Source organism: Pocillopora verrucosa, chromosome 2, assembly GCF_036669915.1.
Source record: "Pocillopora verrucosa isolate sample1 chromosome 2, ASM3666991v2, whole genome shotgun sequence".
NCBI lineage: Eukaryota > Metazoa > Cnidaria > Anthozoa > Scleractinia > Pocilloporidae > Pocillopora > Pocillopora verrucosa.
The window spans coordinates 18,840,192-18,866,578 of NC_089313.1; the positions used below are offsets into that span (position 1 = coordinate 18,840,192).

Here is a 26,387-nt window from a genome sequence, read left to right on the forward strand (position 1 = left end):
GTCCAGAATAGCCGTTTTCTAGGGAGCGTACCACCTCTCAAATCCAATAAACACTTCTGCCCAAGCAAGACTACATTAAAAACCACATGGACATCGCGGTAATCAAACAGCGACCGAGCAAACCTCGCCGAAAAAATTAAGGTTTGGCGCGCTGATCGAATATGTGTTTTTGTCACATTTTTTTTAATTGCGAACAAAAAGCAACGAATTGAACAGCAGTAGACAGCTGAAGACAGCTGTGTGATTGACGATAAAACTTTTTCTCTTTGTATTAGAATGTCTGGTCTACATCTGTGATTTTCACAGAGAGAAAGCGTGGGAGCATTGGAACAAGTCTCTTTTGAAAGGAAACGCTTTAGCTGCTATGAGGAAGATTGCCCGTGCCAGGACTGTCCAGGAGTACTCATTTATTTCATAGCTTAGGTCATTAAGCGGAAACGAAGGGCACTGAGAAGTACTCACTATGGTTGCAGATCAAAATTTAATTACCCGTACTCTTACTCTTGACAGATATCTCGCACCTGCTGCATTAAAAAATGCACTTTAGTCAGGAAGTGCCAGTACCTTTAAGGAGATTCAAAAGCTAAAAGAAGACAGCCTTTCTCCGGTCGCCATGGTGAAAGGGTTGAAATTATGGAAAGTAAGTACAAAGTTAATCATAACAAAGTTAATCATAACAGCAGGGCAACACATTCCTAAACGTGCCAGAAGCAGTCTGACTAACTGGGATATTGAGTTTGAAATTGTCCCAATGGATTTAGATAACGCAAGTGTTGATGACATGGTATGACCAACTTTGATGACATGGTGCTGGAAAATCCATTCATTCCTATAACCCTGCACCTGCTGCAACTAGCTCCATTGACAAAGAGGTCCAGGAAACTGAATCTACTACCCCTTCTAAATCTGATGTTGAGTCTCAAAGTCCAAACTTCTCTTAAAACACAGGGTGAACCCTGCAACACCAACTTTGATGCCAAATTCATTGTTGTAGATGAAACATCCCGTGATCCTGTCTTCTGGGTCTATATAAATAACAGTAGCGGCATGCGATCTCTTAATCCTGGAAACAAGGAAAACATCTTGAAACCAGAAAGTCGGAGTGAACAGCAAATTTTCAGCTGCTTTAACTTCATCTCCTCAAATTTACAGGCCTCATATCCTTAAAGGAAAAGCAGATGGAATGCATCTGAAGAATTACTTGCTCAGAAGAAGACGTTTTAGTCGTTTTTCCGACGGAATTTGACAAGAGACATGATTCTGAAAGTGATAAAAGTGTATCGCCCCACTGAGTTGTTGTTGTGAGTCCCCTGGAGTATACACGGAAGCAAAGAGTCGAAAATCTTAAGAACACACACTGGAGAATTGAATCAGTTCTTAGTCTTACGTGATTTTTTTTAAAGAAAGTACCTGATGACTAACGAGGAAGAATTGTTTTTTCTTTTTTTTTGTCACCAGGAAGCACAGCAGGCAGAAAATTTAGTCCCACACTTTTGATCACTTCTGACAAAATAGAGGACCTTGACTTTTGCCGATTCTCTGTTTCTCGATAGCTTTGACAGGGGAACCGCACCAACGGTTAAGCATGGTGCGCAAAAGCAGAAGTGCTTAAAAAATCTGCAAGAATTTTCGCTGTCACTAGCAGGAGATAACGACTAATCCATATTTACAGTATTTTCAGTAAATACAGTGCTCGAGTTAGAAAGATAATAGCTACAGGAGCTGTTTCGAACCTTAGCGCTGCGAACAAATGACGTCACAGATTTTCACTCAGACGTGCCACGTGCGAACGACTCGCAGCCGGTTGTCTTTTTGGTGTCTGTAAACTCGTGAACGTGACTTTTTTTTAAACCACTTTTTCGCGAGCAGATGAAATATCCAGCTCAATGTCAAACAGAAAACCTGAGAATTATTTGTTAAATCGACAAATGCTTGGGTGAAAATGCAAAGAATTGGAAAATAATGGTGATTTTGTCGTCTATGGGCCGTGTTTACAAATGTCTTAGTGCAGAAAGGTTTGTTTGAATGACAAAAAAAAGGTTCTCTTTTCATTTCTCCAGTGAAAGAATAAAATTACAGACGTTTGCTTTTACTATCAATAAAAATCCCCGAAAACTACACTGGAATCAAGAATAGACAGTTTCTTATCTAACTTGCGATCAAGCGTTCTTAAGGGTAACGTGAAAGTCGGCAAACGGGGAAGGGCTAAAAAACAACGCCTGCCTGTCAACAGAGAGAGATCTTGACTGAGTCACGTAGACGAGCAACCAGTCATGCCTATTAATTTATTGAATTTATTTGATTCATTTTAAACTGATCCTTTATCCGGTGATCCGGTAATCCAGTGATCCTTGATCCAGTTTTTCCAGGAAACCTCTGACGTCAGTGTTGTGAATATCTAATAAGGTGTTGTTTTGACTACGAGTTGGTGGTCTGCGGTCTTATAAGGAAATGTGATATGGCAACCTCTTTGGCTCGGCCTTTTGTACGAACCTTTTTCTTTCCTAAAACTCCTAATTTTAAATTTATATCAAAGAAAACACACCGCTCCATGAGCATCGCCTCTTCTAAACTCCATGTGAACGGGGTCAACATTCATTACGAAGTTGCTGGTCAAGGCAGCCATGTTGTTTTATGTATGCCTGGTGCTCTGGGATCAACGCAAAGTGATTTTGGTCCGCAGCTGAAGGGACTTAAGGACGAGTTTACAGTTATAGCGTTTGATCCTCGAGGATATGGAAAATCGACTCCTCCTAAACGGGATTTTCCAATTGACTTTTTTGAAAGAGATGCAAATGATGCTGCGTCTCTTATGAAGGTGCTTGGTGAGTTAATCTGTTGATTTTACCCACTTTAAAATTTGATTGCGAGTGGCTTTCGAATCTGTAATGAGGTCTTTGATAGGAAAATTCGTGTTAATTCCTGTGCTAAAGGTTTAAAAATCGTACACCCAAAGCCTTAGAATAAGATTTAGAGTTAAAAAGTTTGTTGGAATGGAAATAAATAGCTGCACATCCGGACCTCGATTAACCGGATTTCTTGATGATCCGGACCTTTTTCTCTGGTCCCAATTTTGTCATGAATATTTATTAGTCATGATCGATATCCGAAACTATAATCTCTTTAAAACTACAGCGTTGAAAAGTGTAGTAAAGGCTAGTTTGTTTTGCTTTGAAAAGGCAAAAGCATCACTCGCTGTTGACTCGAATGCTCACTCGAATGAGGTCTGATTGGCTTATACTCATCTTCTGGATTATATGGACCCTCGATCATCCGGACTGTTTCGTCTAGTTCCAACGAGTCTGGATAATCGAGGCTCGACTGTAGTTGAGAAACCATCTTATGACTGATATGAGTAAAGAATGTCTGAAAACTTCCTCATTTCAGGCCACTCTAAATATTCACTTCTGGGATGGAGTGATGGGGGAATAACTGCCATGATACTGGCCGCCGCACATCCTAAAAGCATCCATCACCTGGTAGTTTGGGGAGCTAATGCCACTGTAACAGCTAAAGATATTGAGCTGTATGAAGTCATCAGAGACACATCAAAATGGAGCCTCAAGATGAGAGAGCCTTTAGAGGGTGAGACATCTCTAATGAATACCATGTGGATTTTCTTAAAACATGCCTTAGAAAGATTCGTTTGTGAACAGTTTTATTTTTCTGAATTGCTGAAGGTTTTTTGCCTTTTTTCACATTTTGTTCGCACTTTGATCATTAAAATATCCTCATCCGAAGAGCCTACAAACTCCATGAGTATCTGCAGATTTAGGAACGGTGGTAAACTGAGCATACTCTTTCATCCCTCTTCAAAAATTATTACCGAAATGTGGTGAACCAGCAGAAGCGCGCTGAAATCACCAGAATGGCACCAAATGGGTAATTATTCTCATGCAAACACAGACAAATTACCTCTCTGCTTACAATGACAACTCATATCTTTATTAGTGTCAGACATTTTCTCTCAGATGTCATCAGTCATTAAAAAAGGTTAAGTCTGGTTTCAAGCAAAGTAGCTCATCTAGCAGGAGCTTATTCTGGTTTGCGTAGTGTGAAGTGATAAGGTGTATTGCTGCTGCCCCTTGATGGCATGTCAGTCAATCATAGGGTATGTCCTTATGATCACAGGTTACCCCCCCCCCCTTTAGAATTTCTTCAGGCTTCCCTCACAGGTGGCCGATACCCATTCATACTCATGAGTAGAGGGGGGGGGGCTGCAAGAGCTAAGGGTCCTTCCTAATATGTATTTATTTTGTGTTAATGTTAAAATATATTTGTACAACATTTTTACTAGCACCAAAATGGCTTTACTCCATTCAGCAATATCATGTTTTGGAGCTTTTATGTATTCTAAGCTCTTTGTGATTTCATTTTAGCCTTGTATGGAAAAGAAGGACTCCAAGAGATGAACAGTGGCTGGATAGATGGCATAAGTCGATTTTATACTGACAGAGGTGGTGACATTTGTACCAGTGCTGTGAAGAAGATTAATTGCCCCACCCTGGTAGTACATGGGCAGAAGGACCCCCTGGTGCCTCAATTTCACCCTGAGTATCTACATGCCAACATTAAGGGTGCTAAGCTGCATGTCATGCCTGAAGGAAGACACAACCTTCACCTTAGATATGCTGACGAATTTAACACACTCGTCAAGGCGTTTTTGAAAGGGAAATCAAAAATTTAAACCCATGTTCTATTAAGAATCATTGTTTTTATAAAAGATTATTTTTTTCCTGTAGAAAGGTTCGGGGTATTTAGTTAGTTCAACTCTGGCCAATATGTCAAGAGATTGGATAACAGCAGCATGTCAAATTAACAGCATAAAAGTGCTGATGAACTAAAAAGAAACAGAATAAAACTTGAAACACATGGATGAGGAAAGGTTGTAGATTATTAAACAGATTTCATTCGAATGAACACGCAAATCTTGAAAGTGATAATTGAGCTCAATCATTTTTTATGAAAGTTCTAATTATAACGAGTGAAGATAAGCTTTAAAAGTTAAATCTTCTGTAATGTGTAAAGAAAAGGAAACTACTTCAGCTTCCAGAATTATTTCTACAGTTTTATACCATAGTTAGTAGAGGGGACAATGATATACACCGAACACACTTTACACTGAAGGAGATGATGTTTCAGGTAGTGATTTCTTTAAATGATATGTCAGTTTTACAGGTGACGTTGTCTGCTGTAGGTTAATTTTTTTGCAGTCCAGTACAGGTTTTAGGAGACAAAAACAGATGTTTCGGTTATTTAAAGAGAATAGTTTGGAAAAGTTAACTTAGTAGGAAGGTAAATGGAAGAAAAGAAAGAGGACTAGTAAGAAGGCAATGCTGGGAAAGATCCAAACACACTAGATGCATTTAACAAACCAAAACAGAAGCTGGAAGACAAGAGTTAGATAGACACTGGTAGCGAAGTGTGGCTCAAACTGCGACGTGTAGTGGGATAAGCAGTTAAAGAGACATGGTTTTGTCCAGGAAGCTCCCTAGCTGTGAAACCATCGAAGTTAAGTAAATATTGCCTTAAGTCATTCTGTGAATTTTTTTTTTTTTTAAGATTGGATGTCATAACACCTCCAAACCAAATAATCCCGAGCAGCTTCTTATCCATAGAGTAATTTTGGATTGGTTGCCGTAAGTTTTCAGGGATTCCTTTTGTCTTCTGTGATTGGTTCATCCCTTTTGCTGCACTGTGATTGGTTCAGAAAACTCAGGCCATCCTCTTAACCTTCAGGTCTCCGTTGTAAAACTAACGCCGGTCGCGAATTGGTAATCCGCGTTTTCACGCGCGCAGGGCAGTTCACATGTTTCTACTTTGAGTTCTAATTGGTTACTTTAGAAATATTTCTTAGTTCTTATTGGCTGAAAGTGGACGGTCTCAGGTTCGATTCTTAAGGGGACTCAGAATTTTAATTTGTGCCAAGCTTTGCGTAAGATTTGTTTTATGGACGCACAGTTGAATAGCGCTCTAAAGTCAGCCCACTCTCGAGAATGGCACACAAAGGCGATAAAACACCACACATCAGTCGAGTGACATTTCCTGAATTTTACTAAGACGTGCGGTTCGGAATGCTTTACAATGTGTGGTATTCATTGCTCTTTTTCACACTGTCAGAAATTTCTGCGTGGAGTTCTTTACTTAAGCTTTCAATTTATTTCGACGAACATTAACCACCAACACTAAGATAGTAAATCTGCGACATTTACCAAGCCTTACAATGGACTACTAACATTGAATTCGTTAAATTATCCGTTTCCTGTTGTTTTTCTCAGCACTGTTGACTTTCGAAAAGCTTCAGGGAACAGGAAATTCCTGCACTTTCGACTCGCCGTTTCGGTTCTTTGTCCGACTTCCTATTATGGAAATGATATGTTTCAAAGCAGCCTTGTAACCTGCTCGGTATCGCTGGCTCACCAGTATACACGTGACTGGATGCACAAACGGGTCAATTGTGGACAACGCAAACGCCAATAGATCAAAATACGTGCTGCGCCAATTTACATGATAAATGAGCACCACTCGAATCTGAAAATGATAATAAAAAAAAGTGATTTGGACAATGAATAAAGGGGGTAAGTTTCTGAAGAAACTGAGGTGCTGCGTCGATGGGAGAGTATAGCAGGTAATCTAGTGTTAACAACTGAGTTGAAAACGTAAATTGGCCACTGTTAAGAGTAAAAAAGCTGACATTTCGAGCGTTAGCCCTTCGTCAAAGCGATAGACGAAGGGCTAATGCTCGAAACGTCAGCTTTTTTACTCTTTACGGTGGCCAATTTACGTTTTCAACTCAGTTGTTAATACTAAATTATCTGATGTGAACACTCAGAACATCAGATACAGATTATCGGAAGTTATTCATAACCATTACAATTTCCTCAAATGTGATTAGTGCATTAGCTGATTTATTTTTCACTTATCATTCTGTACAGTTGTGTAATTGGACAGTTGGCTGTAATCGGACACCTGTAATCGGACAGTTGAAGTAGCCAACATAATAGGTCCACTCAGCTAGATCCACCAATCACAGAACTGATCACAATAACCATAGCAAAAACCACTCATCCTGGAAAAAACTGGGAATTTCCAAAATAGAGGAATATTTTTACTATAGACATCCTCTCTACCAAAGATGTTTGCCCTAAATGTTATTTTTTTTCGGAAGTTGTAACGGTTATGATAAATTTGTGGGAGGTCCTCGTGTCGTCCAATTCTGTCTATAATCACAATCTCGGTTGACAAAGCAGACTCCCGCTTCGCGGTCACTGGTATGATTACAGACTGAATTGGACTCCACTCGTTCCTATCACCATTACAACCATGGCCCGTTTATCTTGAAAGATTTAGCTGCATTCCTTGTGATTGTTTTTCTTCATGTCCTTTTTCGTTTTGTTCATCTCGTCAGTTTTGTGTGTCTTCATCAGGCTTCATTTTAATTTTTTTCACGCTGGGGGATATATTTTAAACTCAAAATATCTAGACGGATACTTTGATGGCAAATGCAGGATACTGACCTCGTCGACTTACAATTCTTTTTGGTTAAATATGGCTTTGGAAGCGAGATTGTTCAACGACTTAGAAGTAATTATAAGAGTGGCCAATCGAGGTTTTCGTCGAGAAACCAAAGATTAGCCGAAGATTAGCCGAAGATTGGCCGAGACGGTAGGGAAAGAGTCTTTGATAGGTCGTAGTGTTCGTGCGCTCGTTCGTTCGCGAGCTATCGCAAGGCATGTTACATTATTCTTATGGTGTGTTACATGGTGCCGGTAGTTAAAAAGCATGATCATCATTCGGTTTTTTAACACTCTTGTGAAAATTGTTTAAACCACTTACCACAATGGGCAGCCAACAGAGAGAATAAAAAAGAGCCATGAGACCTGTCAGATTGGACAGGATGATGGATTCCTTCTCTGCGCCAAACTGAGCCCTGATCTCCACTCCAACTGACCGGTCCATTTTCTTCAAAGCTCTTAACACTGACAGGTTCATGATGAACATCAGAAGAATACAGAGTGAAAAATTGCAGACAAACGCATGTACTACGACTTCTTCTCGTAAACTTTGTGAATAAAGCGAGTACAAACAAATGGGTACTGGTTGCTTTGTGAGTTCGACTGTTTTTAATATAACGGGGAGACTCGCTAGTGCGCCTGCGTGTAGGAAGATGTACACAGTTGCTGATACAATTTTGCGAAATTCTATGAGTTGCTCGTAGTAGAAAGGAAAACACATGGCGATAAATCTTTCCGCAGACATAACCAATGTTATCATAACTGTCATTGTCCCGAAGAACAGCAAACATAACGTGCTCACTGAACAACCGACTTTCCCCGCAGGCCATTCACCTGTCAGATAAGCAACCGCTGTCCAAGTGTACCCGGTAAGCGCCAAAAGAATTCCCATGAGTGCCTGAAGGCCCATTAGTAAATCATTATACTTCTTTCTGCTGAATGACACTTTTTTAAATACAAGCAAATAATAGGCGGCTATGGAGTTTATCAATACAGTCACAAATGCATAGACGATCGTGCAAACGCCTAGAATGAAATTTTGTTTGATTTCGTAATCTCTGCTGTGGTTTTCTGATTTGGTTTCCATATCTCAGAAATCAAGCAAGCCTCTGTGCTGTTCCTGAAAATTAAAAAAATGACAACTGATATAATTTTCTGAATATGTTAAAAAATGCAATATTGGTATGGATAGCTTAGATTTATACTCTACACATTAAATTTCAAAAACACAAAAATTCAAAATGAAGGCCATGTTTTCGTGAATTCGAAGATCGTTTGACATAAAGAGCTGAATAGTAAATAACGTCGGTTGTTTGGTCCTCTGAGCCGGAGAATGAGTGAACACCACGATCTCGCACAATTTCATTTTCGATTCAAGTAGGGCTATAGGGTATAGTAGGGCTTCACGTTTTGAAACGTACGAGATTTCACGTTTTCTTTGTCCTTTTAAAATATCTGGCCTTTTATATCTACGTAATCTAGATTCTCCAGTAGTAACTGTCAAATGAGTGTTTCACGCTGTAAGGGTTGATGGTGAATTTATCAAATGGCACAACTGACCTTTTTGGTTACAGGGCCATGAGTGTCGATGAAAACCAAAAGGTTTAGAAACGATTTGCGGAGGAGCTGCTTTCACGGAGTCCGTCTACGTTAAAAGCACTCTAAGTGAGCTGCATCATGTTGCCACCTGTAAATCAACGTATTTCTGCCTTTATTCAAAAGTACACAAAAGTGCACAAAAGACACTAGCTATCTGGCCGCAAAAACTATATCATGAATGAATGAAGTAAAATCTTAAATTAAGTTTAGGAGATTAACAAAAAACGATTAGAGAGAATACGTCACACTGTCGATAATTTCGAACGGCTTCTAAATGTAAAGAAACGAAAGCACTACTGGATTAAACCTGCAATTATGGACTCGGGTAGATTGAAAAAAGACTTTTCTTTTCTTTCATCTCTTAAAAACATCAACGTGATAAAAATATTGAATATTGACTAAGGTACATGACAAAAATTGTGGGTTTAGTACAAGGTAAAGGTGAATTTTGGATAAACAAAGATAGAACCCTGCTCTAAAATAGATTGAAATTACTATCGCGAGATGCTACGAGGGAATTAAGATATCAAAATTACGACTTTCATTTCGTGTTGTACAGAAGTCTTTCTTTCCACCAGAATTACCCGTCAATAGATCGTTTATTAACAATGAATGTTTCCTCTCAACAACATATTACCAAAGAAGTTCATAATCAGAATGGATTTCCTAACTGCTTCGTAGTTTTACACCTTTGAATATTTCAGAAATCCTAAACGTAAACAAAAGTTATTTTTAGTTGTCATTCAAATTGGACAATTTCTTTTAGTATGAGCCTTTCTGTTGCTTACATTACTGCATTTTCGCAGATGCTTTTGAAGCGTGATCGGCTCTCTTTTAGTCTATGTAGATTTTGAAAATTGTGATTGAAAACCGAAAGATCTCTCTCGAGGCAGGATAAGAAACGACTAAAACGTAAATTATTATTTTTTTCATAATTCGATGGGAAATACATAACAGATGATACAATCCAGAGCTGAACAAGTTTTCGAAGTTATAACTAAAAAAAACCAGATAAACATACAAACCCTTCATATTAGAAGCATTCAGAAGCTGGAAAACCTGTCTGAATTATCTACAAAAACCGAAATAAAATTAGCTGCCGGAAAACCGTAAAGCCGTCCACAGCATGGCGCATCAGACAAGCTAATAACAAAAAACTGAAAATCACTTTTTCATTCTTAGCACCGAAGACTTTGAGGTAAAAAGGGAAAAGCTAAAAAAAAAAGAAACAATGGATATTTAGACGAAAAAGTGATCATTTTGAGTCCAAAGATCGACAAACCTTACCTCAAAAATCAAATTACCGAAAAAAGAACTCTCTTTCATAACAGCTTTTAAAGCTACCTCCTGAAAAGTAAAATAATTTGTTTACCTTTATTTTTATTAAGTTGTTACTCTACTGGTAGAAATGAAATTACTGTTATGATCGGCGATTGGATTTACGTCACAAGTTTTGTGCTCCGATAAAATTCACCAACAAACAATATGCTTTCAGTGCTCGCTTCCCAACTTTAACATCTAAAATGTTATGTTACAGTATCGCTTAAAATGCGACATGTCGCCATCGAATTAATTACTTAGACGAGAAATAGTAGAGAGCATAAATTGGAATAAATCTTCCCTAAAGAAGAAACTAACAGAGGCTCTTGACTGGACAGATTTATTGTTATTTTTTTCCTTTCGTTATGTGAAAATGCCATCAACTGGCTTTGTTCACATCAGCATATCGATCTTTTAAGGAAAGCATCATTACATGACCTATTGCCTCCAGTGTCGAAAGCTGTTAACGAAAATTGCACAAATTTGCCGGATAATTTAACTAAGTTTCGGTATATTTTCATTGACATTAAAAGATGACCAAATGCGAAGTTTGCAATAAATTTATGCTTTTCTACGACACAACAAAATTTAAGGATCAGACCACTAATCCCTAGCCATCATTTGTACAACTGGATTGTCTTAAACTCTCATACAGAACGAATCGACAAAAGAAGAGAATTTATCCGCAGGGACACAAAAATGATGTCAAGAGATAATACTTTGTACTTGAATGGCAGTCTGGCTCATGAAGAAAAACTCCGTTATAGAACTAGCAACTAATCGTACTTACATAGGCTTGGTCGCCTTTTTGCAAAGAGACAGAAGGAGGGAAGCGAAGATGGACGTCAAGTGAGAAGTTATTTACCTATGACGAACTCAACCTTCATTTGCAAGTTTAAGTACCATTTAACTCTTCTTAAGAGAACTTGGCTAAATTCGCTCAATTATTGAAAACGCCACTTGAAATATTTTCCCAATAGAAATAATTTGCTACTGGCGTCATTCCCGCTTTTTTCAATTGTCATGTCAGTACAATGACTGGTATATTACTTTTACTGAATTTGTATGTGTGTGCACTCTGATTGGTTTAAAAGTGTTTGCGTGGTAATTTGTATTGTTTGTATGTCAGACGTGAACTCATACGAATTCCATGTCTTTAGAACGCTTGAGACAGCCAAAGAGAAATTAAAATTGATCTCTCTCTTGTGGTGGGTGTTTAAAAAAAGGTGAAGCTTCAGCAAGGATTGATGCGTTTTCTTCTTCCCGTGCTCGTGAAAAATTAATTAAACATCATTTTCCATGTTACACTAACAACATCACCTTTATTGTAACCTCAAATTTTAACAAGCTATAGTCATTAATGATTGATTCACCTGGCTAACAATGATCATGATAATTGGAGGGTACCAGGAGCCTGAAATAACTAATCAGCTGAAAATGACAGGTAGCTGGATTAGGTTAATGTTATAGCGTGGGTACAGCATAGTCAACATCCACACAATTTGTACAGACATCATATATGCAAAAACAAAGAATTATGATAACGTAATCAACATTACACAGTAAATGGTTTTCGATTGACAACAACCATTCACTTGACTCGGGTGATGACCTCCGCTCAGGTTGTCGAAACGTCAGTCACCACTGCCGACAACAGTCCTTCTAAGGAATGCACTCACCCGGACGATCAAACTACGCTATTACATATTTAAAATTCTTCGAAGATCAAATAGGGGCGAGTTTTTCATTCTCGACAAATAGAGTATCTTTTATTGTAATGAAAAACAACGCATACACAACGAACATAAAAGAAACATGAAGGTGAAAAATATCAGTAGTTTGTCAGACGGTCAAAATGAGCGCCCCCTTGTTACAATCGCTCTGCTGGCTTGAGCCGAGCTATGATGTATACATATCGTTGCTTCACGCGACACATTTGAGATATATACATATATTTAAACACTCGCTCTTGGTTCCTGATTTTCTATTTTCCAGTTTTGTTATGTTTTTAGTATGGTATGGTACAGATGCCATCAAATTATCCCAGCCAAACCCAATGTTAGCTTCACAGTTACGAGCAACAAAGGTTATCGTCTATCACGTTCTTTCCTCTTGTTCACAGCTTACGTGGAGTGATATGCTTTAAGCCGTTTCGTGTTCATCTATGAATTAATAAAACCAAGATAAAACTATCCTTGTTGACAGCTCTGAGCGCATGATTGTTGAACTATTCTGAATCGTACACAGTAAATGGTTTGAACCACGAGACCACAAGACCACGAGACTCATTATCTTCTCAGAAGTAACAGTTGCTCATATCTGAATCTGTCTATTACCCATGCCTCTCTCAGGTAAGACGATAATGGCCCAGTTAATGGCCCATGTTAACTCGCGATTCTCGCTCGTTTAGCAGTGTCGTAGAAAAACTGTATTTATAGTACAACGGGATAATTTTATATTATTAACTGACTTGATAACGTAAATTGGCCACCGTCAAGAGTTTAAAAGCTAACGTTTCGAGCGTTAGCCCTTCGTCAATCGCTCTGACCAAGGGCTTACGCTCGAAACCTCAGCTTTTAAACTCTTGACGGTGACCAATTTACGTTATCAACTCAGTTGATAATACTAGATTACCCTGTTATATTTTCCCATCGACGCAGCACCACAGCTTCTTTAAAAACTTACCCCTTTACGTATTTAGTACAATTTTGTGCTGAAATTATACAAACGTCACTTTTTGGCTGAAGAAGATTTAAAGTCAACAGGCCCTTTGCCCTCTAAGTGGGTGTAAAAATTAGTCTGATCGTAAATCAGATCGTAAACACTTCATAGCGGGCCACAATATAATTCAAGCATCCGTAATGGAACATGTACGCTTTAAGACACATCTATTTAACACAATCTCAACAGCCTTTTGAAAGACTAATATCTTCTTCATTGTCATTTTTTTCTTTACACCAACGAGAATTATATAAAACGCACGAGTGCTACTGGTTTGATCTTGACTGATGTGTACACTGTCTTCCTATAACTTTAACAGTTAAATCTTTTTTAGTATTTTGTGCGGGTAATTCTGATCGAATATGCGGATTTTTATGGTGGCAAGGAAACAAAAAATCAACCTTTAATTCAGCAGCGCTGGCGAATGATTTCCATTCTTTGGGTGTCAGTGTTCAGTTTGTTTGTTTGGGAATGCTTTTCATTATGAAAAAAACAACTGTTTGTAAAGTGTTAAAGACCGGAAATTTTGAAAACGTGAATTGTGTTGATACACTCCTCTACAGTGCATGTTTAATATTCTTACGTATACTTAGGTTAGGAAAGCCAATTCCACCCTCAAGCTTGGCTTCGAAAGTGTTGACTGAATTTTTAAGAAGAAAGTATTTCTATCCATTAACTTAAAAGTAAAACAACATTAAAATCACAACAGGGTGGCAAATGCACGAGAAAAATGTGGCGTAAATGAGGCTTGAGATTGAAATTTCAGCAAATATCTTACCTGAGCGAGGTTATTGTTTTATTGTGAACTGGGTCTTTCTCAGGCGTTAAATGTTTCTCACAGTATTGTATGAAAGGTGTTAATCTTATGAAACTGTGCAGAATTTTTCTTCTATTTATTTAGTTTACTCCTGTTGTTGGTCTCAGTTGAAGGAAGCTCTGCCGGGAGATGCCTGAAGCAAGCCAAGCTCGGATAAAAATTCGTTTGAAGGTTTGCTTTCATATCAGTACATCGTAAGCACTCAGTAACTGAATACAATCTAATCCAGTATATTGTTTTGTTTAGGATAGTCTTATTTTGTAGACAAGGCTGAAACTAAAGCGAATTTTTAGATTTGTTTTTTTGTTTTGAGCATGGGATGTTCTTGGGAGCGCTCAAGTATCGAATGTTCCTCAATAGCATGCTATTAACATTTGGGCAATTTCAGCTTCAAAGTTCCAATGAAAAAAGGTTCTTTTTGAAAAAAAGGTATGGCCAAGATCCTTTAATTTCCTACGGCAAGCTATGATGAAAACCGAAATATCATATCACTTATTCTCTAACACAAATGTTTCTTCAGTAGGACGTACGAAGATACAATTTACTCTTTCGATGCCGGTCCCATTCGTAGGCTGTAAGAAGTGGGAAAATGTCTGTGAATTTGACAAGTCAGTCGTACTTGTCGTCTAAAAATTTACAGTTATCTGGGGCTTCTAAGGACTGCCCCGTGCTCTCCCCACCAATCTGGTCTGAAAGGGACTGGAATTGAAACAGAAGGGCGGGGTTTGGGGTTACCATGCTACCGCAGCTGTGTTAAGTTTTATTTCATTCAGTTCAGATTTTCATTACATCTTCGTTATCTACTTTGAACAAAGTGTTACTACTGCTGCTTTGGTGAAAACTTGGTCTTTTTTCATATTTCAGCTACTTAAGTACCCTTGCCAGATGAACATGGTTACTTTTGTGATTGGACTGATCTTTGTTCCCTGTCTGTCCATGTCCATGTTCATATCTCCGCCCATCACGTCCCCCGTCCCCCATCCCGTCCCCCGTCCCGTCCCCCATCCCGTCATCAGTCCCGTCCCCCATCACCGACCCTGCATGGTAACCGCTGGTCTTGTTTGCCATGATTTAAATCAATACCGCTCCCAGAATGGTGAATGTAATAATCTTAAGAATCCACGCTGGGGCGCAGCCATGACCGCCTTCAAAAGACTATTACCAAGCAGCTACCAGAATAAAATATCCTTGCCGAGGTACTTGAAGGTAATTACTTTTCAGAACTATATATTCCGCTTGACTAACAAATACGTTTATAGGAACCAAATACCATGAACAGATCAGATAAATTGGGAACGTAATTGACTCTTTGTGACTTCAAATAACTTGGCTCTGGTCTAGTTAACTCGATGGGCAAATGTTAACAAGGGGGATTAGTCGTTATCCACCGGCGGATAAGTGCCAGCGAAACAAATTAACGGATTGCGGAGTTACCACCGGATATCCATCGGGTATACACCCGATATTCGCTAAGTAACCACCAAATAGAGAAACATATTCCAATTCCCTTCATAGAACACTAGAAATACTTATTATTAAATAGACAAATATTATCTGTTCTGTTTACCTACGCGTTAAAATTTCTAGACAGCAATCTACTTGAAAGATAAATTATTTAATTGTATGCATAATTGCATAATTGTTCTTACTTTTGGAAATTAATAAGACTGTTTTCAGCTTGTGCTATGGTTTTAGAGGGGTTTGGCGTCAATTTTTGAACTGCATTTCTCTCTTACAGACAGATTCAAGTCCTTCCACCTTGTTTCCAACCATAGCGCTGGTCAGTCCTCTGCCAAACGCAAGGACCGTCAGTCGAATGTTTTTTCCTCAAAGTCAGAACCCAGAGTCACCATGGCAACAATCACCCCAATCCCCACAACGCACAAACATGGCGTCTGTGTTTGGTCAATTCCTTACGCACGATGTAATTTTGACATTGCATGACGGAAATGAAGTCTGTGACGACCGGTGTAGTGATCTTACCACAGAATGCTTCGGGATCACCATTGCAAACATATCAAACGACCCTGTTTTCACTGAATGCATTCCAATGACGCGCGCCTCAAGGTGTCAGTTTAAGGGTGTACAAGAGCAAATTAACAGTGCCACTGCCTTCATAGACGCCTCACAAGTCTACGGAAACAACGAGGAGGAAGTGGAAAGAGTACGCGATATGAACTCACTGAATGGTCTTCTTCGCACAACCTGTCATAATGAGGCCGTTAAGCCACTCTTACCTCAGCTACAAGCTGATGATCCTAAAGTATTTTGCCGCTCATACAGCAATAAGACTCCCTGCTTTTACACAGGAGACTATAAAAGGAATAATGTTAGTCCAGGTTAGTCAAGTGACATGGCTGTTTCACAGCTTTTCTTAACCTGCATCATTAGGATGTAGTCTCTGCTCCTGTCACTAAGAGCAGCTTTCGTTTGATTGTTGAAATTATTCCTTGATTGCGCTGTGATTGGCCTACAAAACTCTCACCACCTTCTTTACTAAACAAAACAAAACGAAAGCCCTAATCCATACTACGTCGCTCAGATAATTTAAAAAACAGCTATTTTGGTCCGGAAACCTAAAGAAAGTTTTCCGTTCATACTGGAAAACGGAAAGAAAGGAATGTTCTCCGTCCACGATAACCGGGTAGGAAAAGCAGGACTGCACCCTAGCTAGAGTAGGGAAGTAAAAGTGCAGTAAAATGGGGTATCAGATTCGATAATGACTCGCAGCAGTGTATCCTAAAGTTAATCCCAATTTCCCTTATCATCCTGAGCAGCATATGGCAGTTTGCGGCCTTTCCCTACATTTAGCAGTTCGGAAAGCCGCAAAACTCTAGAACAAAAATTTATCTTTCAAATCGGTACCCTTAATCCCCACGTTATCAAAGGGCGCTTTCCATTCAAATAAGTTATTTTTGTTTTTTTCGTCACCATATTCCTACCAATAGCGTAGCTCCATTTTTTGCATATAAACACACGCACACAACCCACAATTTCTCCATTCGATCTGACGAAAGGCTAACGCTCGAAACGTCAGCTTTAAAGCTCTTTACGGTAACCAGCTCTGTTGATAACACTAAATTACCCTGTTGTATTCTCCCACCGACGCAGCACCATGGTTTCTTGTAGAAACTTACCCTCTTTACTCATTTATTTAACAGTTGTGTGTGCAACACGTTTTAAAAACATGTACTTTGCAAGCACGTAAATGTACTCTGATTCGGAGCGCGGAATCCGAAGATGTGAGGTTCGATTCCTAATGGGGACTCGGAATATTTTGCTTTGTTCCACGCTCGTGACGAGACGGAAAACATCTTCCTTTAATCATGTACTTTCTTCTCTTTTGTCTCCTAAAGCTTTAGCTGCCATGCACACTATTTGGGTGAGAGAACACAACAGGATTGCCTTAGAACTGCGTGAGATAAACCCCCACTGGGATAAAGAACGGCTTTTTCAAGAAACAAGGAAAATCATAGGAGCTATGATGCAGCATATATCATATAGCGAGTACCTCCCAACTATACTCAGTAAACAAATGGTAAGGTCTTTGTTGAAACTGTAACAATACCACGATTTTTTTTTGTTTAAATCCATCTGTTTATTTGACGGGGTATGTGTCATGTCTTAATTTTTAGTGAACTTTTCAATTGATCGTCGTGAACTCAAACTCGCAGTGATCACCTACGCTAAGAAGCAAGAACGAAGAGCTAATGAGAAACGAAATTAAGAACAGAAAAAACGCCTGATTGGTTGAAAAGGATGCGTGCGTTTCATGGACCAATCACAAGCGCAATGACGATTATTTTGACATTCACCTGAAAACTGCCGAAATAATGACGTCACTTACGTGACTCTTTCCGTTTACTCCCTTTACGTTATCATCAGGACGCAAAAGTGTTCTGAATTTTGCTGAGGTTTTCGAAATAATTCTGATATTGCTCTTTTTGATTAGTTTACTTTGCTGCGTGATTAGCTCAGAAAACTCGTGCCACTTTGTTAATCACTAGGATTCAAAACTTTTAAGTTTTGGAAGTTTCAATTGCTTTAAAAATCAATTCCAACATGCTCTTCAGGCAGTTTCAATTCTCATTGGTTACTTCTGATATTTTCCTCTCTTCTGATTCGCTGTTGTGATTACTTTGGTTTTACGTCACTCAGTCGATATAAGCTCTTTTTCTATGACAAGTCTCAAAACGAACTCGTATGATTGCAACAAAAAATTCCAACAATTGTAAATAGAATAATCGGTACTGTTTTTAACAGCTTCAAGATTACGAACTGAATCCAAACCAGCCATGGAAATACGACCAATTCGCTGACGCCTCCATTGCGAACAGCTTTGGAGCCGCAGCGCTAAGGTTTGGTCACAGTACTGTTGGCAATATGTACACAAGGCCTGATTTCTTTGATATGCCCATAGACGATATGCACAACCCGACTCCTCTGTACAATTTACAGCAGGGAGGTGTGGATAGTATCTTGAATGGAATGCTGGAACAATCTGCCAGGAAAATTGATAGGTAACATTGAATGTATTGTAACTGAAACAAGACCACAAGTTACTTCAGCCTTGGTTGAGCTCATTTTGTTGTGTTCTTGAGCGACACACTTCTTTCTCCCTCTCCACTTAAGAGTATGAAAGGGTACCGGTCTTGATATGGATCTGACGAAATGCAGGGGGGAAGGGGAAGGGCAATGTGGGCTACTTGGCCCCAGTGCAAAACTTCTATGGCATTGAAATTTGTAGCGGGTATAGTTTGGAAAACCTGTTCCTCGGCTTGGCCTGTGATATGTTTCTCCTTTTTCGGCCTTCAAAAGAGTGTTGTGTTTGTTCAAAAGGGTGCTGTGTTTGTTCAAAAGGTTCTTTTCATGGGCGTTAACAATGAAACTAAAGCCTGGACCGGGAGTCACCGCTGATCTTGTAGCAATAAATATCCAGCGAGGCAGAGACCATGGCCTTCCACCATATGTCAAGTTCAGGGACCACTTTCACGTGAGTAAAAGAAGCATTCCAAACGAGCTCAAGTCTGAGCTGATAAATCTGTATGGTGATCTTGACGATGTGGATTTGTATGTTGGTGGACTCCTGGAAACCCCTGTTGCAGACGGGGCAATGGGGCCGACCTTCTCTCACATTTTAGCTGAAGGATTCAAGTAAGTGCCTAAATGTACTAAAATTTTTCATTGTTTATGTGGTGTAAAAAAAAAATTGATACAAGTGCGACGGTGTGGCGTGAGGCGCATACTTTTCCAGATGAAATAACAACTGGACGTGATCAAGGTTGGGCAATGCTTTAATACCTTCTTTATTATTTTAGGTTTATTAGCTAAAGGTGTTTGCTCTGAATTAATAGCAACCCTAACGATTGTTGACTATCGTATGGTTGTGCAAAACAACGGTAGTCTCATTAAGTAACTGTTCAGGTGGACGTAAATGTTTAGCTGGGGTGATTTTGGCTTCGCTTGACTTCGCTCAGCGACTTATGTTTCCCTCGCTTCGGGCAGTTTGCTCGTGTTTACTCTGAGTTCTCGTTCGCTCTCTGTGGTACCTGCCCTTGCGCTTTGCTCTGACTTGCCGTTGTGGTTGCCTAGGTTAGGATTTACTACACTCAACCGAATATTGATAGCCTAGAGGAAGGTAGAGCATTTACAATTTTCGAGGTAATTTTTCTCTTTTTAAGAAATCTGCGAAAAGGGGATCGTTTTTGGTACCAAAACTTGGACTCGCCAACCGGATTTAATTCTGATCAACTGAAGGAGATAAAGAAAGCTTCTCTTGCTAAAATCATCTGCGACAACAGCGATGCGATATATAGAATTCAGCGCATGGCCATGTTAAAAGAAGGTTCGGGAAACGAGAGAATGCCCTGTGCTCAACTTCCTTATGCAGATCTCAGCAAATGGAGAGACGAGGTAAGGATTCGGTTCGGTCTTGTATAGGTTTTCCAATAATATATAACTCTTGAAGTCCAGCCATTCCTGCCTGACTGCTCCTCTCCCGCTTTCCCGTCATTCCTTTCTCCCCCACTTCAGTGCCATGCACCTTTAGGTATGTACGAGTCAACAGTCATCCCCCATCTCGCTGTAGGATGTGCCATGAGCCAAGCTACAGAGAAATCGTTGGTGAGTTAGGGACCCAAGCTCCTTCAAGTTCATGCCCGTGCCCAAATTATCAGAAGACCATTTCGTAAAATAGTGGTACAAAGATAATATCTTCTAATTCAATTATGAAATCCGCACGCATAGGGAAACAGCTTGAACACTGAGGCTGAAGGGGAAAGTGGCATGGAACAAAAAAAGAGGAGGGAAAGTGAGACAGGTCAATTAGTGAGAGAGGGAAGTGGACAGGAGGAACACGATGCTGTGAAGGATGCAACCTTGAAGGACGTAAGGAGACGATTTTCTTCTTTCTTCTTTAGGCTAGGTGGGGTGGGGACATCCATGTAAGTTTACCAACATTACTTTCGGAAAGTCTTAAACCAAAGCTGCCCGTGAAACAAAGCATTGGATGTCTATATCTAAACAAAACGGTTTGTTTAAAGATAAATTCAACATGCAATGCGAGGTCTCTTCCTATTCTCCCTTGTTTTCGATTAGATTGGCCTATAACCAGGCGGGAGGGAGGGAAGGGATGGGGGGGAGTGGGGAGGGATGAGAGGGAAGGGATGAGAGAGAATGGATGAGAGGTCCTTCAACTGGGATTTTTTACAAAGGCACCGAGCAACTAGAAATATTCAGTTTCGATTAGTCTCGAAACATGGAGAATTTACCTCAATGAACGATAATTTCTTTCCAGGTTAAAATGGAAAGCCAATTCTTTTTGGAACAGATCATTGTAAGTGGTACCTTTGCACAGAATAGCAGAGGTCAGAATGTTACTGATAATAGCCCTGAGTTTGAATATTTCTTTAACATTTGATTGTAGTCGTTAAATACTGATGCAGCGTAGGTTCTGTATTTTCTTCATGGGTTCGAGAATGATTCGTGCAATTTGACGGCTAATAAAGAAGAATATACGAAATAAACCAGAAAATTTCAACTATATTACAAGGGATCGTAGCAGAGCTCGGTAAGAAGACTTGGCAACTGTCACTCTATAGCCTAAAATACGTCACTTTTGAGACAAAAATTAAAACTTCCAGAAATATCGGAAAAGGGGAAGGGAAATCATTATCAAATGACTGTGCATCACAGGCCATTACCACATTCGGGTCAACCAATGATGATTATAAATGAAGAGCACCAATTCATTTATATTCAACATCGATCTAGTCGTCTTTCTTCTAATAAAGTCTTTATTCCACAGTTGAAATAATTGAGGTATTTCTTTTATATTTCGTGTTTTACATGCAAGAATAAGACATCTACACCTTTTTAATTGTAAGTGACATATTTTTGCTCAAAATCCTAAGAACAGAGAAATTTAACTGGTAATACTGGATCATGATTTAGTGGTTTAACAAATTCTGAGGATTACACTTTTTTCTCTCGAAGATGGGGAAAAGCAGACCATAGAGAAAACAGCTGAAAACGGGCGAGTTGCAGAGTTCAGTGGGACGGCAAATGATCAAGGAAACTAGCTACATTCTGATAAAAGTCATCATTTTTGCACGGCACTGTTTCAAACGTATATTCATTAAACCTTTGACAGATTTCACTGTTGTCTTTTTTACTATTAAGTGCCTTTTCACAAATTTAATCAACTGGGGTCTGAGAGATAAGTTACCAGAGGAGCCCTTCGTATATACTGCCCCGCCCTGGCCCTCCTTCTCCTCTCGAGGCAGGTGAAGTGACGATCCAAACTTCCTGACCGTAAACTCGGACATTGTTGGAATTCCTGATCGCAAAATAAATTCTTTGCCGCGGTATTTATTTTTACGCCTAGATATTCTGTTTGTTTCTCTCCGGTCCTCCGAGAGAAAGTTTGACTTAAGACGGTATCACGCCATCACCACACAGTAAAATATTCAGACAGTAACTGCCTAAGTTAAAGAACGCGATACCTTTCTCAGCGACCTTAGACTTTAACAGTTGACCTTGAATCACTCTCAAAGGATAATTTAAGCATGTTCCATTAACGTACCAGCAGCGATGTCGATTGACGGATACGATTATGCTCAATGCAAATAAAGTCAACACCTTGTACTTTCCATGGAAATAAGACCAAAGCACCTCACTTCTTTTTCGTTCGCAAACTCTTAAGTTTCTCTTTCCAATTATATATAACTCTTAATGTCCAACCATTCCTGACTGCTCCTCTTCCTCTTTCCCGTCATCCCTTTCTCCCCCACTAAAAGTTCCTCGCTTCCATCTATGCCAGATAACTGTGTTAAGGGGTTTCTCAACATTCCTTGATTATGACACGTTCTACAAAAGGATCTTGTACTTTTCTGCTCTTGGAACTCTGTTTATGACCAAACGTCCATCATATGACAGTGATGCAAACACCCAAGGGTCAGCGGTTGACCACTCCACAGCATACACGCTATCCTCGTGTTCATCAAATGTTGCTATGACTCCATCTTTTACCGGCTCTCTGGACCTGGGAAAAAGAGCAAAACTAACGTCATTTTTTCCTTGCGAGCAAGCAACTGTTTGGGATAACACACGCTGCCAACTTGGGTAGCCAATTTGCATTATATATGTTTCCTGCTAACAGAGTCAGCCACATTGCATGCTCTGACAAGCCACACCTGCAATAAAGACTTACCCCTTGTCTTGTAAACCTTCGTCTTCATCTTCCTCATCCAGATGACCAAATGGCTCCGATGACAAAGACACAATGTTGTTTAGGATAACCCTGCTGTCACTGCTTGATGTCAGTAAAAGTTGATCATGGAAATGATTAAACCGCACACTCCACACCCTGAAAAGAGCAGCAAACACTTAGTCAATCAGTTTCAGTTTACAAGAGCTATTCTATCAGTCAGTCAGTCAGTCAGTCAGTGAGCCAGTAAGTCTGTCTGTCTGTCTACCTGTCTACCTGTCTACCTGTCTGCCTGTCAGTAAGTGTCCTAAACAGTCACAATTGCTCAGTTAGTGAGTATCAGTAAGTCTGAGTGTTGGGCAGTCAAACAGTCGGTGAGCCAGTCGGTCTGTCTGTCTGTCTGTCTGTCTGTCTTATCTGTCTGTTAGTAAGTGTCCTAGACAGTCAATTGCTCAGTCAGTGAGTATCAGCAAGTCAGAGTTTTAGGCAATCAGTTAGTCATTCCAGTGCATGATGTGACCACGGACCATTCACCCTTCTCCTCACCAGTGTGAATGATCTTGTAATACCATCAGAGGGTCAGTAGTGTTCCTTGTGTCCCAGAACCGCATTTTGCAATCATCACCACAACTGACAAGTATGTATTGTTTGTTTGGATTAAAGTCCAAGTCACGCACTAACTGGTTATGTGCACTCTCAATTGTGTAAACAGGCCTGGAATGAAAATAACAACAACATTTTTAATTGGCAGAGCATAATATTGGGTGAGGTTCTTAACAGTTGAGTTTTGTGGTGACACTTGTACAATAAGAATGGTTACCAAGTGGAGAAATATTAAGATGCTTGTTGGATGTATTTGTGTCATTTTGTTATGTCCCTGTGTTGGATTCAGGTTGGCCCACACAAGAGGGTAGGTAGGTCATTCAAACATGATAACTTCATATGGTTCAATTACTGGAAATTGCCCATGCTCCCACTAATGGTCTTACTTGTGATTAGAGTCAATTTATGGTAAAAGAAAAGGAACAGAGTGTAAAAAAAAAATATTGCCAAGTTAAGAAAAGCAAACTTACCTCATTGTCCTCACATCCCAACCTTTAATAGTTGTATCATTTGCAGTGGCAATCTGAGAACCACTGTGGTGAGGGTTCCATCGCCCTGTTGTGAACTTGGGTTGACCTTTACCCTCCAACAGAGCAGAGTCAATTGACTATGGAATTAAACAAAGGTGGCCAATAAGTCCCTCATTTGTCTCCAGTGCCACTGCTCACCTTTACACCTTTTAAATTTGAATTGGCAAATGATTTGAAAGGCAAGGATGGTGCAGAAGGCTTCAGCCTGGGTCCAATTTCAGGGCATGGCATTTCATTTGGGTTAAGCCTCTTGTTGATTCTTTTCCTTGCTCAACGGGGTTTTCTTTGTATTCCTCCTTCCAAAAAAGCCAACTCTTAAATCTCAGTTTAACTTGAAATCAGTGGAAAAGAATCACTTCCTGAATGAGCCTTTGCTGAGTGCATTATTTTAATTCATTTTTTGTTCTTTTCAGGAGATGGGGGAAGGGGGAATGATTGTGTGATCTGCTCACATTCTGACCTTTATAGCTACCACTTCATTCCTATTACTGCTTGGTTCATTAGTTCTTTTTTGTTGTTTTATTTATCACTGAAATACCTCTGCAGTTGATGCACTTCTGTCCAGATCCCACAGGTCTAGATGTTGTTCACAAACAGTTACAACTTGGCTTCCATCACCAGATGGATTCCACAACACACTAGAGGAAAAATAAATATAAAAGTAAATTCTTCTCAGAAAAGTAAGAAAACAAACAACATGGAACCATTTGGGTGAAAATAAACTTCAAGTACATGTGTTCAATTGTATGGCAATCTTGCCTTAATTTTGTTGACAAAAATTTCTCCTCATTCTGCCCTAACCTAGGATCAAACTTGTATTTGACACCCCTTCTAAATACTCAACATTCCCCTTGAAAAATAGCTAGTGCTATTATACCCACCCCCTAGCCAAAGTAGACCTCTAAGATAGAAATAAGCCCAAGGAAATGAATAGAGCAGTTACATTGTGTGAACCAACCTTCTCATATTCTCATGTTTGTTGTCAAAATTGCAGATAAGTTGTAATGATCGAGAATACCCACTGCCAGGGGAGATTCCAGGTGAGTCTAAACCAGGGGGCTCTGTGTCATCTACTGGGGGAATCCTCCATAGAGCACCATGTATTTCAGCTTTTGACTCAGACACTGGATCATTAGAAATATAATAATTACTTGTTTTGAAAAATGTGCCATAACTTAATAGAGAAGTATGTTTATGAGCCATTGAACAGTTATTAAACCTCTGTGCTGCTAATGCTCTCAATATACATGTAGATGAAATGTTCTGTATACTCAATGGGAAGCTTATTAGTCGCAAGTGTATGTTAGTCCTGGAACACCAAATCACAATGATAGACATGTACTCTACTACTGTTATAATGAAGATAGCTGCAATGATTAAGTAAAAAAGATCTTACCTTCATTGTAACAAGTTGCCAAGAGAGTCTTATCTGTTGGACTAGTGTTCATTGACCTGAAATGTCAGAAATGGGAAAGGACCTTTAACCCTTTAACTCCCATGAGTGACCAAGACAGAATTTCTCCTTACAGTATCAATACAATGTCAAGCAGACAAGTGATGAGAATGAAGAAAAATATCAATTGGGGGATATAAGTTGATACAATCCCAAATTCTCCAAACTAACATCACAAGAACTGTATGGCAGACAGTAAGGAGAATTACTAATGAGATCTTGTGTTAAATGGTTAATTACTGTCTAAACTATCTCCTAAGAATTTCTGTATAGAACAGTAATAAGGAAGAGAACAATGATATCATATCAAGCTAAAGACTGGGAAATAAAAATGCAAACTGCATTGATGCACTGAACTCACCATATTTCTCCAACAGAATGCATAAACACATTTTTATTGATAACATTGCTTTCATCATCAAAGTCTATCAGATGGATCTGGAATTATAAAATTCTAGCCTTTATTTCTTGGAGCAAATTTAACTTTAGTTTTTAGCTTGTGTAAATAACCAGACCAACAGAGAAAATAAAATAGCATAAAGATTCACCTGATTTTCATATTTAAGTGACTGAGTTCCAACAATGAACCTTATAATGTCTGTTTCCGCATGCTGGGGGACCAGAGCCCGAGCCTATAATCAAAAAAAGTAACCAGAAGTTAGAGTAATTAAGGAAAGCCTCTTTTCTCCCTCTCGTTAGGCATCGAATCCCTATTACCATTTTTTCATCATATTCACAATTACTACCAGAATAATTTCCCTCTTAGTATATATAAAATAGGAGAATTATATTATTGGATCTTTAAGGTAAATCGAGGAATTTCAAATTTTCATTGACGTGTGGGAAGTGACGAATATTATAGCATATTACCCTATTTAAAAAGAGATCGCCTAGTTTTATCCGGGAATTAGAAGTAATCACACGAATAATTAAATGCATAATTTGAATGATGCTTCCTCTCCTTAATTTGAGTCATCAAGAAGCTACTTACGTTCAGCTCTAGTCCATAAATAACAGGGGAATCGTCCTCCATTTTGAATTTAGACAGAAGCCGCTGAAGGAAACCTCGTAGACTCAAGTTATTTCAGTTCCAGTTCGTTCCGCGTGGCTTAGAAAGCCTGTC

The 26,387-nt window shown here is 39.3% G+C and overlaps 4 protein-coding genes across 4 annotated transcripts; 2 read left to right on the forward strand and 2 right to left on the reverse strand.

The window, feature by feature from the left end:
- The first annotated feature begins 2,427 nt into the window (after positions 1 to 2,427).
- On the forward strand, positions 2,428 to 5,536 carry LOC131790718 (valacyclovir hydrolase). The gene is made up of 3 exons (XM_059107980.2): positions 2,428 to 2,825; positions 3,388 to 3,585; positions 4,380 to 5,536. The coding sequence occupies exons 1-3, from the start codon at positions 2,459 to 2,461 to the stop codon at positions 4,685 to 4,687; spliced, it is 873 nt and encodes a 290-aa protein (XP_058963963.1). The 5' UTR covers positions 2,428 to 2,458; the 3' UTR covers positions 4,688 to 5,536.
- Positions 5,537 to 6,300: 764 nt separating this feature from the next.
- LOC131790640 (prostaglandin E2 receptor EP4 subtype-like) lies at positions 6,301 to 10,460 on the reverse strand. The gene is made up of 5 exons (XM_059107873.2): positions 10,401 to 10,460; positions 10,139 to 10,185; positions 9,075 to 9,201; positions 7,837 to 8,634; positions 6,301 to 6,531 (listed from the first exon to the last, which is right to left on the reverse strand). Exons 4-5 carry the CDS (start codon positions 8,599 to 8,601, stop codon positions 6,301 to 6,303), a joined length of 996 nt encoding a protein of 331 aa, XP_058963856.2. The 5' UTR covers positions 8,602 to 8,634; positions 9,075 to 9,201; positions 10,139 to 10,185; positions 10,401 to 10,460.
- A 4,552-nt stretch (positions 10,461 to 15,012) lies between these two features.
- On the forward strand, positions 15,013 to 19,824 carry LOC131790641 (peroxidasin-like; the record flags this gene model as incomplete). Its single annotated transcript, XM_059107874.2, has 6 exons — positions 15,013 to 15,177; positions 15,710 to 16,310; positions 17,328 to 17,509; positions 18,235 to 18,491; positions 18,832 to 19,125; positions 19,653 to 19,824. Coding segments are annotated over exons 1-6 (1,671 nt in total), but the record flags the coding sequence as incomplete, so codon positions are not given.
- Positions 19,825 to 21,250: 1,426 nt separating this feature from the next.
- Positions 21,251 to 26,323, reverse strand: LOC131790586 (EARP-interacting protein homolog). Its single transcript, XM_059107805.2, has 10 exons — positions 26,256 to 26,323; positions 25,813 to 25,896; positions 25,626 to 25,702; positions 25,208 to 25,263; positions 24,770 to 24,935; positions 24,350 to 24,449; positions 23,752 to 23,888; positions 23,225 to 23,392; positions 22,682 to 22,837; positions 21,251 to 22,513 (listed from the first exon to the last, which is right to left on the reverse strand). Exons 1-10 carry the CDS (start codon positions 26,295 to 26,297, stop codon positions 22,339 to 22,341), a joined length of 1,161 nt encoding a protein of 386 aa, XP_058963788.1. The 5' UTR covers positions 26,298 to 26,323; the 3' UTR covers positions 21,251 to 22,338.
- Between the last annotated feature and the right edge of the window lie 64 nt (positions 26,324 to 26,387).